The 18005-nt window shown below is 41.3% G+C and overlaps 1 protein-coding gene across 1 annotated transcript in view; it reads right to left on the reverse strand.

The window, feature by feature from the left end:
* The window catches only part of LOC141127405 (zinc finger E-box-binding homeobox protein zag-1-like), a 133538-nt gene that overhangs the window by 12790 nt on the left and 102743 nt on the right, over positions 1-18005 (reverse strand). Inside the window, exons 3-5 of the mRNA XM_073613801.1 lie at positions 14096-14211; positions 10187-10292; positions 5397-6613 (exon numbers count right to left, since the gene is read on the reverse strand). Of these exons, the coding sequence (XP_073469902.1) occupies positions 5397-6613; positions 10187-10292; positions 14096-14211 (1439 nt within the window). The remainder of the gene's footprint in view (positions 1-5396; positions 6614-10186; positions 10293-14095; positions 14212-18005) is intronic.

The following is an 18005-nucleotide window of genomic DNA, read 5'->3' on the forward strand; positions in this document are numbered from 1 at the left end:
TCTCTACCGCCAATCACTAGATGGGAGAATGCTCTGCTGCATGTAGTGCCTCTGCTTCCTTGTTCCTGGTGCCAATCGCCGATGAATGGTGGTGTTCACCTAAAGTCCAAGGTCACAGGACGTGTTTCAAGGGACCTTCCTCTTTCTCAGCTGAGGAAGAGGAAGGTCCCTCGAATCGCATCCTGTGACCCTGGACTTTAGGTGGACACCACCATCCATCAGCCATTGGCACCAGAAATGAGGAATCCTCTCCTGGGGACTCAATTATGTATGTTTTTTTGTTTGTGAGTATTCACTTTTTTATTGTTTTGTAATCAAATTTTTTTGAAACCTACTACACCAGAGCGGTTGCGGTGTCTCCCTCGTTGCCCCTCCTTTTTGCAATTTTTAAATGCTCAATTACATTGTGCCCACTTACACACGTTATTGATATTTATGCAGTAAACACAAATATCATGCAGTAATTCCCATGTATTTGTAGGGACCTGGGGATTGATAGGAAGAGAATATTTTTTCCTGGTTTATTAAATTTAACAACATCACCACACCTGTCGGTCACAGAACCTTCGTTCATCACCCACAAGACTTCACCTTGTCAGACACTCCACCATCAATCAGTCACAGTGCCCCTATCTGTCACAGCACCACCATGCAGCCATCAGTCACTCTGTGTCAAAGCTACACTAGCCTATCAGTCAGAGTCCCATCGTGCAACAGCTGTCTTCCCTTAACAATCAATTACAGTAGCACCCACCACCAGTTCCAGCTGCCATTGCTATCCCCCCCCTCATTAATTAGAGATCTATTTAGTGGTTCACGTTGAGTTACAAAATGCTAAAATGCTAGTGGGTGCCCCCCCCCCCCATCAGTAACAAATTGTGAGATGATAGAAGAATGACAAAGGAACCCTGTAGTTAGGTACTGGGCATCACCATACCTCTGTTCCCATGTTGCCGACACATGAGATGCTTTGTTTTACTCCTTTAAGGTAGTCAACAGGAAGGCCCAGCCCAGTGCACAGAGGGCTGCACAATGGATGCCGGTGGGCCATCCACTAGTTAGGCATCAGGGACCTAAGAGTCATTCTCTGATAAAATAAGACTAAATAAAGGGACAGATACACGATAAACACTTCATAGATTAGCCTGCACATGTATTTAAGACTAAATATTTAGATTCGTGCATAAGACCAGTTTTAACAGGTTCTCCTAAAGCTAAGCTAAATATTTAAAATTTGGTTTGTGCACTATTTAGTATACCATTCCCAGCTATTACAGAATACAGATTTTCCTATGTATTTCGAATAGCTGCCCAATTAAATCACCAGGAGTTTGGCGGACAAGATGGGAGAACTAGAACTACTGTTGTACGGGGAAGACTTAGATTTTGTAGGAATTACAAAGTGTCATGACCTTGCAGTAATACTTCAATGACCTGTCTGTCTCTTACCTGGTCTGTGTATCAGCCTTGAGGCTTGTACTCTCACATCTGCATGCTTAAGCAATCTTCCCTCAGTGTGGCTCCACCCTAGCCTCAAAAGGAACCACTATTTAACACCGTATTCTCCAAGCCTGCCTTACCATGCAATATTGTGTGTTTGGCTTCCTGTTGCCTGCTTGCCGTGTGCTCTAAGTTTGTCTCTGTTACCGATCTTGGCGTGTTCCCGACTATCCCTGTCTGCTTGTGACACTGACCTTTGGCATGTTCTTGACTATCCCTGTTTGCCTGTGACCCTGACCTTTGGCATGTTCTCTGTTATCCTTGTCTGCTAGTCGCCCCGACATTTGGCTACCTCCTTACTATCCCTTGCTGTCCTAGGCTGCTGTTTCCTCTCCATCCTCCTGTAGCCTACTGCAGCGTGAGCTGGGAGACCCTGGGGGCCGCAACCTGGAGCCAGTTGCAGCCCAGACCATCCTCACCACTAGAGGCTCTGGTGAACACCTGCTGGCTCTTAGACTCCGCTCCCTGGGGAATCTATGCTCTAACTCCCTGTGGGATCCGTGATGGTGCTCCAGGGGACCCCCCTTCCTGAACCACCCAGAGTTCCATCTGCAGCAGTCAGCCTTAGGGTCCACTATCTTAGCGGTGCACTACTGACCCCAACGGGGTGCATCTGTCATCTGGACTCAGGTGACCTGACACAAAGACTTGGTTTGACAGCTCTCATGATTGGCTGGCAACCATTCAAGTGTATACCCTATATCGCAGGGATAGAGAGGGTAAAAAAGGGAGGAGGTGGAATCCTTATGGGTAGAACTACAAAGGAAGGAAACTAAGGGGAAAGTAATACTGGGAGTACGCTATATTCCCCCTAACCAGAGGGAGGAGGCGGAGGCGGACCTCCTATCGCAATTTGGATTAGTGTCAAGAATGGGAAGAGTCATTATAATGGGGGATTTTAATTATCCAAACATAGACTGGGTGGAAGGAACCGCGCATTCATCTAAGGCTCACCAGTTCCTAAATGTCTTACAGGACAATTTCATGGTTCAGATGGTAAATGCACTACCTAGAAACAAAGCGTTACTATAACTACTGATTACCAGCAATACAGACCTGAACACGGATGTGGAAATATGGGACATTTTAGGAAACAGCAATCATAGGTCAATTAGTTTTAGTAAAAATCACACAAATAGGAAACATAAGGGGAATACAAAGACACTGGATTTCAAAAGAGCCAACTTCCTTAAACTACGATCCTTTCTAGAAGATAATAATTGGAATAAAATCTTAGGAACAAAGAACACGGAGGAAAAATGGGTATGCTTTAAGAGCATATTAAATAAGGGCATTAGCCAGTGCATCCCAATGGGAAATACATTTAAAAGAGCTAATAAAAGTCCTGGGTGGCTTAACTCCAATGTAAAAATACATATAAAAGCAAAGGGGAAGGCCTTCAAAAAATACAAGGCTGAGGGATCATCATCAGCATTCCAATTCTACAAAGAATGCAACAAGAAATGTAAGGGTGCAATCAGGGCGGCTAAGATAGAACACAAAATGCACATAGTGGAGGAGAGTAAGAAAAATCCCAAGAAACCCTTTAAGTATATAAATAGTAAGAAAGGAAGGTCAGATCATAGTCGCCCCATAAAGAATGATGAAGGGAATCTGGTTCTTGAGGATGGAGAGATGGCGCAGGAATTTAATGTATTCTTCTCCTCAGTCTTCACGAGGGAATCGGGGGGCTTCAGTGACCCAAACTGCAATATTTATCCTCATGACATGTCACAGGAAGCACCCTCATGGCTAACAGAGGACAGAATTAAAATTAGACTTAAAAACTTAACATTAATAAGTCACTGGCACCAGATGGCTTGCACCCGAGGGTCCTTAAGGAACTCAGTCAAGTAATTGCCAGACCAATGTACAGAATTTTTACGAACAGTCTACTGACTGAAATGGTACCAGCTAATTGGAGAAAAGCCAATGTAGCACCAATATTTAAAAAAGGGCCAAGTTACAATCCTGGGAATTACAGATCAGCTAGCCTAACGTCAATTGTATGCAAGCTCTTGGAGGGGATGATAAGGGACTATATACAAGATTTTAGTAATGACCACGGTAACATTAGCAGTAATCAGCATGGATTCGTGAAGAATCATTCTTGCCAAACCAATCTATTAGCCTTCTATGAGGAGGTAAGCTGCCATCTAGAACAGGGTTTCTCAACCAGTGGTTGCTAGGGGTTCCTCAAGCAATGAGCAATTTCTGCCTCTCAGATAAGTTCCCACTGACACCATTGATCTTTTTCGCTATCTTTAAGGGGGTAATTCTTCCCAAACACCACAAGTGTAAGGATCATTCTTCCCACTGACCATCGCACTAATGTACCAATGAGTTTTGGATATAGTAATATTTAGCAGGGGTTCCCTGAGAATAGAATGTTATTTCAAGGGTTCCTCTGTCTTGAAATGGTTGAGAAACACTGATCTAGATAAAGGAAGGCCTGTAGAAGTGGTGTATCTGGATTTTGCAAAAGCATTTGATACAGTTCCCCATAAACGTTTACTGTACAAAGTAAGGTCCGTTGGCATGGACTATAGGGTGAGTGCATGGATTGAAAACTGGCTACAGGGGCGAGTTCAGAGGGTAGTGATAAATGGGGAGTACTCGGAATGGTCTGGGGTGGAAAGTGGGGTCTTCCAGGGTTCTGTCCTGGGACCAATCTTATTTAATTTATTCATAAAGGATGGGATAAACAGCTCAATCTCTGTATTTGCGAACAATACTAAGCTAAGCAGGGCAATAACTTCTCCGCAGGATGTGGAAACCTTGCAAGAAGAACTGAACAAATGGGGTGGGAAACTACATAGCAAATGAGGTTTAATGTAGAAAAATGTAAAATAATGCATTTGAGTGGCAAAAATATGAATGCAATCTACTCACTTAGGGGAGAACCTCTGGGGAATCTAGGATGGAAAAGGATCTGGGGGTCCTAGTAGATGCTCAGCAATGGCATGCAATGCCAAGCTGCTGCAAGCAAAGCAAACAGAATATTGGCATGCATTAAAAAGGGGATTAACTCCAGAGATAAAACAATAATTCTCCCACTCTACAAGACTCTGGTCCGACCACACCTTTATGCTGTCCAGTTCTGGGCACCAGTCTTCAGGAAGGATGTGCTGGAACTCAAGAGAATCCAGAGAAGGGCAACAACACTAATAAAGGGACTGAAGGACCTTAGTTATGAGTTATAGATTACCAGCACTGAACTTATTCTCTCTGGAGAGGAGAAGCTTGAGAGGGGACATGATTTCAATGTACAATTATTGTACTGTTGATCCCACGAAAGGGAATCTAATAAGACACGCGGCCATTCACTAAAACTAGAAGAAAAGCGGTTTAACCTTAAACTGCGTAGAGGGTTCATTACTGTAAGAGCAGTTAGGATGTGGAATTCTCTTCCACAGGCAGTGGTTTTAGCGGGGAGCATCGATAATTAAAAAAAAAACTATTAGATAAGCACCTGAACGACCACAACATACAGGGATATACAATGTAATACTGACATAAAATCACACACATAGGTTGGACTTGATGGACTTGTGTTTTTTTCAACCTTGCCTACTGTGTGTAACTGTGTAACTAATTATCAATTTTTCGTTTTACATTTATCCTTTTTAGCAGTCTAAAATTTAGTGCACACAATACCAAAATTCTGTCTTGTGTTTGCTACAGTATAGTGATCAATGTCCTTTATGACCTTACTAAAATGAAATAGAATCTTTACTTCTATGGTGCATCAAACAGTATTGTACAAGATCCCACAATCAGAAATCAGCTTGTATTAATATGTGCAGTCAAGGAAGAGGTTGAAATGGATATTATGCTTTAAACACTGCTTTTTAAATAAGACATTTTTATGGATACAGAAGCAAAAATTGTCTCACCATAATCCCAACAGTTTCATTTATTTTTTTCAGGTTAATTGAAGTGTCTCCGTAGAAGCAGTTCATATAGGGACATAATGAAAACCCATTTAAAGAGTGGTCCATAGTCGCACATGGATAGCGAGTTTGTAAAATGCTGTGCACTACCTCCGGTAGTACACATGGAATGTTCATTGACTCATTATGTGGTTCAATAAATAATACTTGTGGTGGTAGAAAATCCAGATTTAAACTTTTAATTTCAAACTTTTCTTTTGGGTCCTTAGAGGTTTCTTCACTAGAATCTGTCTTTAAAGGTGTCTTACTGTCTAATTTAGGCATGGATAAGTCCAGTGGCTCAAGCTGGTTTTCCTTGAATAGAGGGACAGAGGGAAATTGACTAACAGTATTACCCTTTGGCTTAATTTCTTGCGAATCACATTTTGATGTGTCATGTCTTCGTCCAGACCACTGTATCTTCTCTAAAATATTTGGACAAGGTGAACATAATAGTTTATGGAAACTACTGGAGCTTGCAATGCTCTGGGGTTCTTCTTCTAAAAGTTCACCTTTGTGGGCTTTGCTTGGTGGACTTTCATGGTATGTTCCTGTGTTATTTATGATTGAGGTATTGTTCTTTACTCTATGGTACAAAGATGAAGAAAGTGCATTATCTTCTGTGACTCCACTTAGACAGTGCTGTGTAAAGACTGGCGCTTCAGGGTGGTAACCATTATATTGAGTAGTACTCTGGTGTTCCACATTGTGCTTCTTTAGGGAGAAACGGTTATTGAAGTCACCTACTGACCATCTATTGGAACCAATTTGGATATGATACTGATTGTGCCACCAGTCAGTGCCTAAATGCCAAATGTCTGGTCTCTCTAACATGCTTGGGTTCATGGACATGCCCATAGCCATGCTCTGAACAGATCTAGGTGTGATATTAAAATCAAAACCACACAAAGAGAAATGTGGAAATGCAATAGAATCAGTATCTTGACTGTGTATTAGCCGCTTTTTATTATGATGATCAGTGGCATTTTGTGGCTTTAGTTGATCTTTTAAGTTTTCTTCATAATCCATTTTTTGTGGAAAGGAGAAAGAGGGAGCTAGAGAAGCCACAATGGCTTGTCTGTCCTGGGTGGGAAAGCACTTTTTGTTGTTTAAATGAGAGCTGTATGAACCTGAATGTGAGAATCTTCTTTTACACTTGAAACATTCATATGGCTTTTCACCTGTGAAAAAATAAATGATTCAGAAAAGTATCACCATTGCACATTTTTGTTTAGTATGGTATATGAATAAGTAAGTGCACCTGTGCCCAGGCTATGGACAATACACTATTCACAAATTCTTAACAATCAGTAAGGGCTCATTCAAACATTTGGTAGCCCTTTAAAGAGTTCCATAGTAGATCCGTTTTCAAACGGCATTTGTGAGGCAGTTCGGAGGAATTATGTGTTCCTCACCAACTGTTTTAACCCCTAAAGGCCCACTCCACTGCACATTGCTGTGTCACCACGCTCACTTGAATGGATCACATACAGCAACCGGTACTGCCTTTTGAATATTATTATTATTATTATATAGAATTTATATAGCGCCAACAGTTTGCGCAGCGCTTTACAACATGGGGGCAGACAGTACACTTACAATACAAATCAATACAGGAATATGAGTGGGGATACATTTTGCCACAGGTTGCTTTGCTGCATGCATCTACCTCCTTATGGCTGCACTTGCAGCTTGGTGGTGGTTGATGGGATGGTAAAAACATGGCTGAACCATTTTTTTTTTTACTGCCTTTCCAACTACAAGTATATACTAAGCCTAAGGGTACATTCACACCTGCAAATGCACCGAACACCTATTACATATGAGAACCCTAGCGTGGGGTTCCCGCGGACTAGCTGTGAGAGGCAGCCCCATTGAAAGCAATGGGAGCCTATAGGCTCCCTCAGTTAATCACAGCCACTCATATACAATCGATCATGCAGTGATCACATGCAAGTGATCGCGTCTGGATGCAGGCAGTCAAAAAAAGTGTTCCCTCCTCTAATCAAAACAAAACAAAAATGTGACTACAGACAACTTTTAATTCAAAATCACTTTCAGAAAAAGATAAACACTGCAAGTTTGGTCTCAGAAAACACCCAGTGGGAGGGGCAAAATGCGCTGGACGGAGCTTCCAGTTTCTGGTGATGCCACATCCAGTCCGTGGAACGCACACAGACTGGTGGTGCTCCTGGACTGTGATTGAATCCTTTTTTTTCCAATTGTTCAAAGCGGATATATTTTGTATTCATACAAGTTCATTTTTATATTCTCGTTTTAATAAAAGAAGTTACTACAGTATGAGAGTTCTCTCTTCCCGTCTGCTTATACCGTTTGAAGCACTCCCCCCACTCATTTATAGCCGTTTACTTCTTATCATTGAACAAATATGGGCCCCCCTAACCAGAGAAGGCACATTTGACCTTTATGCTAACAGAAAAGGGTCCATCTTGTCTGGGGAGTGCTGACAAAGGAGGGGGCACACGTATCACTGTGTGGTTTTTGAGCACAAAGTCACTTTATAATTGAAAGAGCACAGAGCACTTTATATAAGAAGATTCACTACAGAAGTGGAAGCTTTGTATTGTTAAAGTAATATTTGGACACTGATGGATACTCCATTAGGCATTATTGTTTATTTACTAAAGAAAGCTGTGTTATAATGTGAATATATTTGTTAGAAGTTTACATGTAGACAGGCGCCTACTTTATGTTGTGGGTTTTCATGTTTATTATGCCAATATGTCTTGTTATTATTTGCTGTTACTTTAAAATGTTGACTGACGCTGTAGGGGTTGGGTCATTTGTGACTCACTTTCCTCCTCAGGTATATTACTTACCCTTGTGAAGAGTATAAATGCAGAGGAGCTGACCTCATGGAGGGAGAGTTCGGTGTGGGAAGTAAACAGAGAGGGCCTGTGTCAACATGTAGCTATTCTTCAGGCCACAGCAATCTTCAAAGTGATCTGTTCTTTAGGGCAACCATGTGTCATGGACTCTTGCTGCGAAGGACTACTATTTCTAAGGTATGGGCAGCACCATGTATTTATGCACCATTCTATATATGCACCACTAGGGACAGTGTATGTAGCAGCACAGTCAATCTTCCTGAATTAAAAATCTCACAGCCAGTTGTAGGCCTATCGATTGTATGTGTATGGATACATGATGTGATGTATGATGATGTGATATATTCATGTTAACTTTACAGTTCTGCAAGGAAAAGGACTTTTAATAAGTGAAGAAATTGTCTATGTCACTTACTGGGAACAAGTATTTCTAAGTGGGAGAACTAATTGTAATGCTGGTGTATAGGAAAGAACTTTACTCTGGGAAATTATCATATTAACCCACCGGTTAGGAAGCACGTGATTCAAGTGGAATCAAGTGCATCAAGTTAATCATTGTGGATATGTGCAAACAGTGAATAGTCAGTGAACCTTAATGGTTATGAAGGTAAGCTGTGAATAAGGAGCCAGTAACTAGAGGAAGCAGGTAACAGTGGGTAGTGAGGGGGGCCCTGGTGGTGAGGGAACAAATGTACTTCATGTTCCTTGCCTAGTTTCTTAGTCTCCATCTTGGATCCTGCTGTGGTACAAGGTTTGTCTAGGGACATGGGCTGGAGTCACATTATGCAAGGCCTTGCTATTCAGAAGTATGGAGGCTTCTGTACTGTGCCCTCCATTGTATTGTGCCAAATACAGTGAAGATGTGAGAGGGCTGGTGGATTATAAGACATGCTCAGCATTACCAAACTCAAAACACTAAGGATTTAGGGTCAGATTTATAAGGGGGCAAACGGGACAATTGCCCCGAGGCCCCTTGCCAGAGGGGGCCACAGACTTCCTTTATAAAAAAATGAAATGTATTTTCCCCTCGAGACTTTAGTAGTGTGTTGGTTAAGGAAATTCCAGTTTGCACTCTTTGCCATGCTCCGGTCATGTCTCACTTCATCCCAACAGGCAGTTTTGTTACGTGGTGAAGGATTTGCTGATATCTTTCCAGGTGTTAATGTAGCTTTTAGAATATATTTGAGCATGGTGGTCTCCAGTTGTTCAGGTCATTCAGCAAATTGGCACTAAAAATAATTATCTGAGAACCAAAATGACCCATGAAAGACATGAAAAAGTGCTCTGTGCCTACTGGCTGTTAAGAGCAGTGGCCTCAAGATGATACAGCTTGATGAGTTAGTTATAGATTTTGCAAATACTAAGTGCAGGAAGAAAGTAAATATTGTAGCGTGATGCATAACTGTGATGTATGACTTGTGAGTCTCTTATTAGGTGTGTAATGTGTATTTTTACAGTCAATAAAATTGAGAAAAAAAAATCAAGCGTCTTCTCTGGAACCTAACTTATATTTTTGTTTAATGCGATGTATCACTCATTTCAGATCACTTTTTTATTTGTCATATAATTTAAATTCTATTTCGAGGAGCTCCCAAACTTAAAGTGTCCGGGCCTACCAAGGTCTAAAACCGGCACTGTACGGAGTCCATATGTCAGGGGGAAATAGGAACCTATTCAACAACTGGCTAAAGAGAGCAGAAACAGTCATTCTGTAAAGTAAGTGTGTGGGGCACAGGTGCAAAGGGGGCTTCCGGCCTGAAAGTGAAATGCCTGCACAGAACAGTGAGTTAGAGCTTTACGTAATGGCTTGCAGCAAGATCCTTGTCCCCTAGGAGGTGATATGCCTAATCCACCTTCCAACATAAATGTCAACATAAATCCAGACCTACCAAAGTAAGTACTTACCACTATGTATTCGTGTGTGTTCTTTCAGATGATGCTTAAATTTAAAAGCTTTTCCGCACTCCATGCACTTAAATTTCCGGTTTTCTGCAGCATTCTTGAATGTTGTCTGAAATATAAATCTCACATTAAGGTTCCTCTAGGTCAAATTGGGGAATACTTAGAAGTTTTATACAAAAGTTAACATCTTTTTTTATTTCAAAAAGTTTTGTGGAGTTTTTTCATTTGTTGTACAGTAAATAAAAGTGTAAGTCACAGTTTAATATTTACAGAGTGAAAAAGTAAAAAATGGGAAGAATAAGATACGTAGTATAAATGAAAGGCCATGATGGTTCTAGATAGCTTTATTTGCACATTAGGGTATTCGAAAGTAAGAGATGCAAGACTTTGTTATGCAATATTAATTAGAATGAGAGCGGAAAGTGTGTGTGTGTGTGTGGGTGGGGGAGGGGATACAATATAGAAAAGGAAATGGGGAGAGAGAGAAAAGGTGTGTAATACAAAGGAAATGGACAGGAGGTATTTTTGGGGCCCGCAACCCCACATGGAGCGATCTCTCCGGTTATAAAGAGAGGAGGGAGCCATGAAGGTTCATAGGGATATTGTAGCGCAGCCATGAGATCCAGACTTTGAGGAATTTAGCATAGGCGTCATTAGTACCCATTATTCTGCTTTTTTTTACTGCAAAGTGGGTAGTTGGTTGTTTCCAAGCTTTAGCCAACGTTTGCAAACGACACCAATTTCCACTCCCACTTGAAGATATCCGGAATGGGCCTATGCAGCAGAGCCCCACAGGGATTACGAGTGAGGTTGATATTTAAAACTGCTCTAAGCATGTTGTATATGCTTATCCAGGAGTAGGAGGCCTTGGGGCAGTGCCTCCAGATATGTAGGAAGGTGCTTGTTCTCTGCAACTTCGTAATCATGTTGGGGAGGCATTTGGGACAAATTTGGCTATGCCATCAGGCATCATGTACCAGCGTGAAAGAAACAGTTTGCAGTTTCCTGGGCCATTGTGTTAAGGGCGATTTTTAAAGGTAGCTGTCCAAATTTTGTTCCAATCAGCCTGCTCAAGGGTTTCACCTAAGTCTTTTTCCCACTTATATATACTCTATATACTGGATTTTATTTGGGCCCATGGAATTAGTAAGTGGCATGTATAGGGATGAAACTAGGCCCTTATGCCCCGTACACACGGTCGGATTTTCCGATGGAAAATGTCCGATTGGAGCGTGTTGTTGGAAATTCCGACCGTGTGTGGGCTCCATCGGACATTTTCCATTCGATTTTCTGACACACAAAGTTTGAGAGCAGGATTTAAAATTTTCCGACAACAAAATCCGTTGTCGGAAATTCCGATCGTGTGTACACAAATCCGACGGACAAAGTGCCACGCATGCTCAGAATAAATAAAGAGATGAAAGCTATTGGCCACTGCCCCGTTTATAGTCCCGATGTATGTGTTTTACGTCACCGCGTTCAGAACGATCGGATTTTACGACAGCTTTGTGTGACCGTGTGTATGCAAGACAAGTTTGAGCCAACATCCGTCGGAAAAAATCCTAGGATTTTGTTGTCGGAATGTCCGAACAAAGTCCGACCGTGTGTACGGGGCATTAGAGTAGGGATCTTTGAGGCAGCAGTTTTCTAATGCAGTTAGCATGTTGGACATTCTATAAGCGTGTGACCTGAAATGTAATGTTGTATTGTAATGGAACGCTTCCCCGCTCGGTAAGCTTCAGTTTTCTTTCAAATATTAAAATGTTTTGATGCCATCGATTGTCAGCAGGTCATATATGTGCTAAACACACTTCATCTACCACCACTGGAAGAACATCTTTGTTTTAACTGAAAAAAAGACTGATGTGACATATATTAATTTTACAAAATCTGGTTGAGGCAGTATTAGGGTCACTTTGGGTAGCATAAAAGTAAACAGTATGGAGCGTGTTAAATGAAATGCTTTCAAGTAATGGCAAAAATGTTTGTAGATATTATCTTCTAGCTTGCTAATATGCAATGGCTTTACTAAAGCTGTGACTTCCTTCCCCTGCTGCCTTCCTATATACACATAACTTTCTATTTAATCTTCGTGGTGTTAGCATCTGTAAGGTTTCAAGATGAATGTTAAGAAAATATTATAGGTTATCATAAGGAAAAAAAAACATTAAAACTGACCTCCAGCAGCTCTGTATTAATTTTTGTATTAAATCATTATATTTATTTATATAAATGTAGCTAGTTTAAGTACCACCATATGAGGTATGAGCCCCAAGTAATTCCTGCACAGTAGAACTCAGTTGGAGGTGGCAGACTAGCACTAGAAGCCAATCAGGCTCTGCCGCTAAAAAGGAACACATGCAAAATGAGCACAAGAATGAGATCAGAAATCTGCTATTGCTTCCTTACTAGACTGAGGACAAGGAGGTGACCTAGCTGTCTTGTTTAACTGTAATTAAAGTCAGATCACCAACCTGCCACTGCTGTCTGGTGGGGTAATCTGAAGCTCTGGACTGGATGGACTGAAATACAAATCCTTTGGCAGGTAAAACAGCTCCTTTATGTACATTTTTGTGCTCAGCTATTAGTCAATTGTATTCTAGAATACCAGGGCTAAGTTACAACCTAGCTCTTTCCTAACTCCCATTTATAAAATCAGAAAGAACACCATACCAACATAAAAAGCCAGTGTATGGATCTTCTTTGGTTGTGAATAGAGTGAAGATTTGGTATGAGACCAGACATCTGCCTCCAAAGTATGTAAAGTAGGTGGAGTGATGAAATTGTAATGCCATGACCTCTAACTGGTGATACATAAAGCCACATCAAAACAAATACCACATGAGGTTTAGTAAACCATGCTATATACCAGGGGCCAGTTTACTGTTCTTCAGACATTAGGGGGGCCAGACTGTGCCCAGTGGGAGTAAACAATGCTCAGTCTTTGGTATTAGGGGGAGAAAAAGTGGGTGTCGTTGGGAGGAATAGCACCCTAATTTTGTTGTCAGTGAAAGGAATTGTGTCCCATCATTGGTGTCAGTGGAAGGAATAGTGCCTCATTGTTGGTGTCAGTGGCAGGAATAATGCCTAAAGGGCCAAATAAAGGCAAGCAAAGGGTCGCATCTGGCCCCAGGGCTGGAGACCACTGCTATATACCATCTTTCATAACTGACTGTCTTTTTATGGGCAGAAAAGTGAGCGGGGCTTCATATTAACATGGGTGGCTCATATTTATGGCCCAATTACGGATCTTCATAAATGTGAAACAACCTATTAATAGTGATCACAATTTAACTTTTACTTTTCAAACCATAGCTAAATGCTTTATTTGTATTAAATGTTTGGCTGCTGAATATCAATTACTACAAAGATGATTATTATCTGAAGAGCTGGATCGTGATAACATTGTTTTCCAGTGATACAGGAAATGCTATTCCTGTTTTAGTATACAAAGTGGGATTCTGTAGTTGGGATCTGGAAGCTATACCAGAGACACTTAATCTGAGCTAGGAAGCGTAAGACACTTTTGTGGAGCTAAAGGACATGTAGATTTACTGATACTTGTTAAAACAGGTAAATGAAATGCTTAGTAATTTAGCAACATTAGTTACCTGACTCTTGGAACTTTATAGGATGGCTCGAGTTCCACTTTTCATAAATCGTTTCAATGTGAAGAATTTACCCTTTCACAGTTACCCTATCAGGGGAATCTCTTTTTATTATCTTGAAACATTACATTGCATATCATCCTACCCCATTTATCATGGACCATGATGTGAATGGAAGCTATTAAAGATGTTATACGTAACGTTATACATTATACAAAAAGTGCCTAATTTCTATCGGTTTGGAAAGAAGCAGAAAAAGCAAATGATTCAGAGAAAATGGTATGGTTAAGAAGCAAATACTTACTTCAAAGTCCTCCTTTAGGATGACTGAGCATTGACAGATATTCAAGGAGAGGTCTGTCTGTAAACCAGGTGATCTGTATTCCTTTCCACATAGCATACATGACTTTACTGCAGCACCTTCAAAAAAAATCATACAAACAACAAAATTAGTTTCTTCCTAAAAGTATAGAAACATTTTTGTAGCTACAATTTATATTTTTGTAAACATTTAATAGTGCTTGGCTTCTTTGAAATGCTTGATGAAGCCGGTACTTATTTTATGGACATTTGGGAATATTAAGCGCAGACCCTACATTCCTAAACTGCTTCCCCAGTGTAAATATCACCAAAGACATAACACGGAGAAGCTGTACCTGAAATAGGACTTTCCTGTTGAATCAAGATATGCACCTGTTTGAAGCTGTGCTCTGTTACACCTCAGGATTCAGACTTTAAATTATTATTTTTTAGGAGCACTCACACTGGCAGTTTTCACCAAGCCTGGGCACGGTTCACCTTCTTGGTCTGGTTTGTTTGTGTAGCGTGAATGCTCCAAACTTCTCCCAGTAATGATTAAGTGGCCCATGCCCAAGACCACTTGGAGGAGGGGGTCCCGGACATGGTTCACAGAGCACAGAAGCGGGGATCATTGTGGTCTGGTTATCAGAGCTGATGGTGTAAGTGTGCCTGGGAACACTTGTCCTGTGAATAACACATTTCCTGGCTCTGGGTGGCTATGCCCACTCATCCACTGTCATTTTGGCAGGAGCTGACTGGACTTTAAACTTGTCTGCCTTTGTTCATTTCCAAAGCATGGGGGCTTTTGTGAATAGTAAGGATGAGCCGAACAACCCCCGGTTCAGTTCGCACCAGAACATGTGAACAGGAAAAAAATTCAGACAAACACGCGAAAACTGTTAAAGTCTATGGGACACGAACATGAATAATCAAAAGTGCTCATTTTAAAGGCTTATATGCAAGTTATTGTCATAAAAAGTGTTTGGGTACCTGGATCCTGCCCCAGGGGACATGGATCAATGCAAAAAAAAGTTTTAAAAACTGACGTTTTTTCGGAAGCAGTGATTTTAATAATGCTTAAAGTGAAAGAATAAAAATGAAATATTTCTTTAAATATCGTGCCTAGGGGGTGTCTATAATATGCCTGTAAAGTGGCGCAGTTTTCAGTTTTCAGTTTTCAATTACTTTTTTCCCTTTAGAAATTTAATTTTGCTGTGGTACTGTTCTAAACATGGGAAAACTGCGCCACTTTACAGGCATACTATAGACACCCCCCAGGCACGATATTTAAAGGAATATTTCATTTCTATTGTCATTATCAGAGTTATTAACATGATAATTTCTGACAAGTTCTGCCACACAGGAGATAAAAGCGGCTGGAAATTTGTGTCGGGGTAGGTGCTATAAACAGATTAGCAGAGAGCTGGTCTATTCACAGCACAGCTCTGCAAGTATCTTCGTTCCTCTGCCTATGTGGAGTGGGACAGGGCCAGTGCTACCACTAGGCGGACTAGGCAACCGCACCGACACAGAACAGAAGCAGCAGGCAGCCTGGCAGCAGGCAGTACAGCAGAGTCGGTGCCCCCCCCCCCCGAGTCTGTATTTGATAAACGCTGGTGAAGCAGCATTGATGGGCGCTGGTGAGTCTGTATTTGATAGGCGTTGGTGAGTCTGTATTTGATAGGCGCTGGTGAGGGGTGGAGTCAGGGATGGAGACGGAGGGGGGGACGGCAACATTAGGTCTCGCCTAGGGTGTCAAAAATCCATGCACTAGCCCTGAGTAGGGGTGTGTGCCTTTCCTCCAATAAGTTCACACACAGTGTATGCCCAGACTCACCTCCCACTGCATTGATGGGCGCTGGTGAGTCTGTATTTGATAGGCGCTGGTGAGTCTGTATTTGATAGGCACTGGTGAGTCTGTATTTGATAGGCGCTGGTGAGGGGTGGAGTCAGGGATGGAGACGGAGGGGGGGACGGCAACATTAGGTCTCGCCTAGGGTGTCAAAAATCCATGCACCAGCCCTGAGTGGGGGTGTGTGCCTTTCCTCCAATAAGCTCACACACAGTGTATGCCCAGACTCACCTCCCACTGCTGGAACAGGAAGAAAAAATGCTAACACGATGTTCACTTTCTAAAGAATATAGCAAGCTGAAGACAGCAGATATAAATGTAAAACTTATGTAGGAGGATTTGTTTAATCTATGTGTATCATCTGAGGCTATTCACTTCACTGGGTATATGTGTGGGATTACATCCGCTTTAAGCATTGACATGTGAGAGGCAGAAAGTTTGCATAGCCAGATCTTGAAACAGCTTAATATGAGTGTACAGCTAACTTAAAAAAGAAATAACAAACATGTTATACTTACCTGCTCTATGAAATGATTTTACATAGAGCAACACCTGATCCTCCTTTTTTCGGGTCCCCCGCTGGTGCTCCTGGCTCCTCCTCTCTTGTCGTGCCACCGTAAGAAGCTGCTTTGCATTTTGGAACACATGCGGGCTCAATCCCGAGCCAAGCTGTCTGCATCTATTGACACAGACAGTGTGCCTCGGCCCCACCTGCCACCCCTGCTCCCTCGTCACAGCAGCAATTTTCTATCAACGAAGAGTACCTCTGCTCTTGTGCATATCACTGGATTGAGATCGGGCTCAGGTAAATATAAGGGGGCGCTGGGGGAGTCAGCTGCACACAGAAGGTTTTTTTTACTTTAATGCATAGAATGCATTGAGGTAAAAAACGTACCTTTATAACCACTTGCTTTATAGCACTAATCTAATGGCTCATGCTGCTGTTGATGTTTAAATTTTTTTCTACAAAGCACTTTTTTTTATGGATTTGAAAAACATAGAAAATTAAATGAAAAAAAATGTAGGTAATATAAAAAAAAAAAAATCATATTGTTTTTATGATCTCATTACTTGGACATGCTGTCTTAAAAAAATGCAGATTACTATATACCAGCACTGCTAGCACTGGAAACATCAGCTAACTACAGTCTGCTTTTACTGAAAGGCAACTTTTTAAAGTAAGTGCAAAAATGTTTTTTGTTAATGTGATTCAGTCCTATATTCCATCTGATGCTATATGCTATGGCTAGTAATGTGTGGGCAATGGGAGCAACGTGTGGGAACTACTGAAACTTCTAACGTTATTTCCATTGGTGACATATTTAGCTGGTAATATTTATGTCACATTGCTTTTTTAGGCCAATCACCCATACTTCTTTTGTACAAAGTCACAAAACTTTCTGCTAAGTAAGCACTATCCAGTTCTTGCTGCTTAACCAATTAAGGACCGAGCCTCTTTTTGAGATGTGTTGTTTACAAGTTAAAAACATTTTTTTTGCAAGAAAATCCCTTAGAACCCCCAAAAATTATACATTTTTTTCTAACACCCTAGAGAATAAAACGGCGCCGTTGCAATACTTTCTGTCACACCGTATTTGTGCAGCGGTCTTATAAGCGCACTTTTTTTGGAAAAAATACACTTTTTTGAATTGAATAATAAGACAACATTAAAGTTAGCCCAATTTTTTTTTATATTGTGAAAGATAATGTTACGCCGAGTAAATTGATACCCAACGTGTCACACTTCAAAATTGCGTCGCTCGTGGAATGGCGACAAACTTTTAGCCCTTAAAAATCTCCATAGGCAGTGTTTAAAAAATTCTACAGGTTGCATGTTTTGTGTTACAGAGGAGGTCTAGGGCTAGAATTATTGCTCTCGTTCTACCGATCATTGTACGCCCACCCAGAGTTATGCAACCTCCCTGTAGCCGTCATTCAGCTATGGGCCAGTTGTTAAGTGGTTAAAAAAAAAAATGGCCCTTTAAGAGCTATGGGCGGAAGTGACGTTTTGACATTGCTTCCGCCCTGCAATGTTAAGGAGATGAGTGGGGGGCATCTTCCC

Source organism: Aquarana catesbeiana, linkage group LG02 (genome assembly GCF_042186555.1).
Source record: "Aquarana catesbeiana isolate 2022-GZ linkage group LG02, ASM4218655v1, whole genome shotgun sequence".
In the NCBI taxonomy this organism is placed as follows: Eukaryota; Metazoa; Chordata; class Amphibia; order Anura; family Ranidae; genus Aquarana; species Aquarana catesbeiana.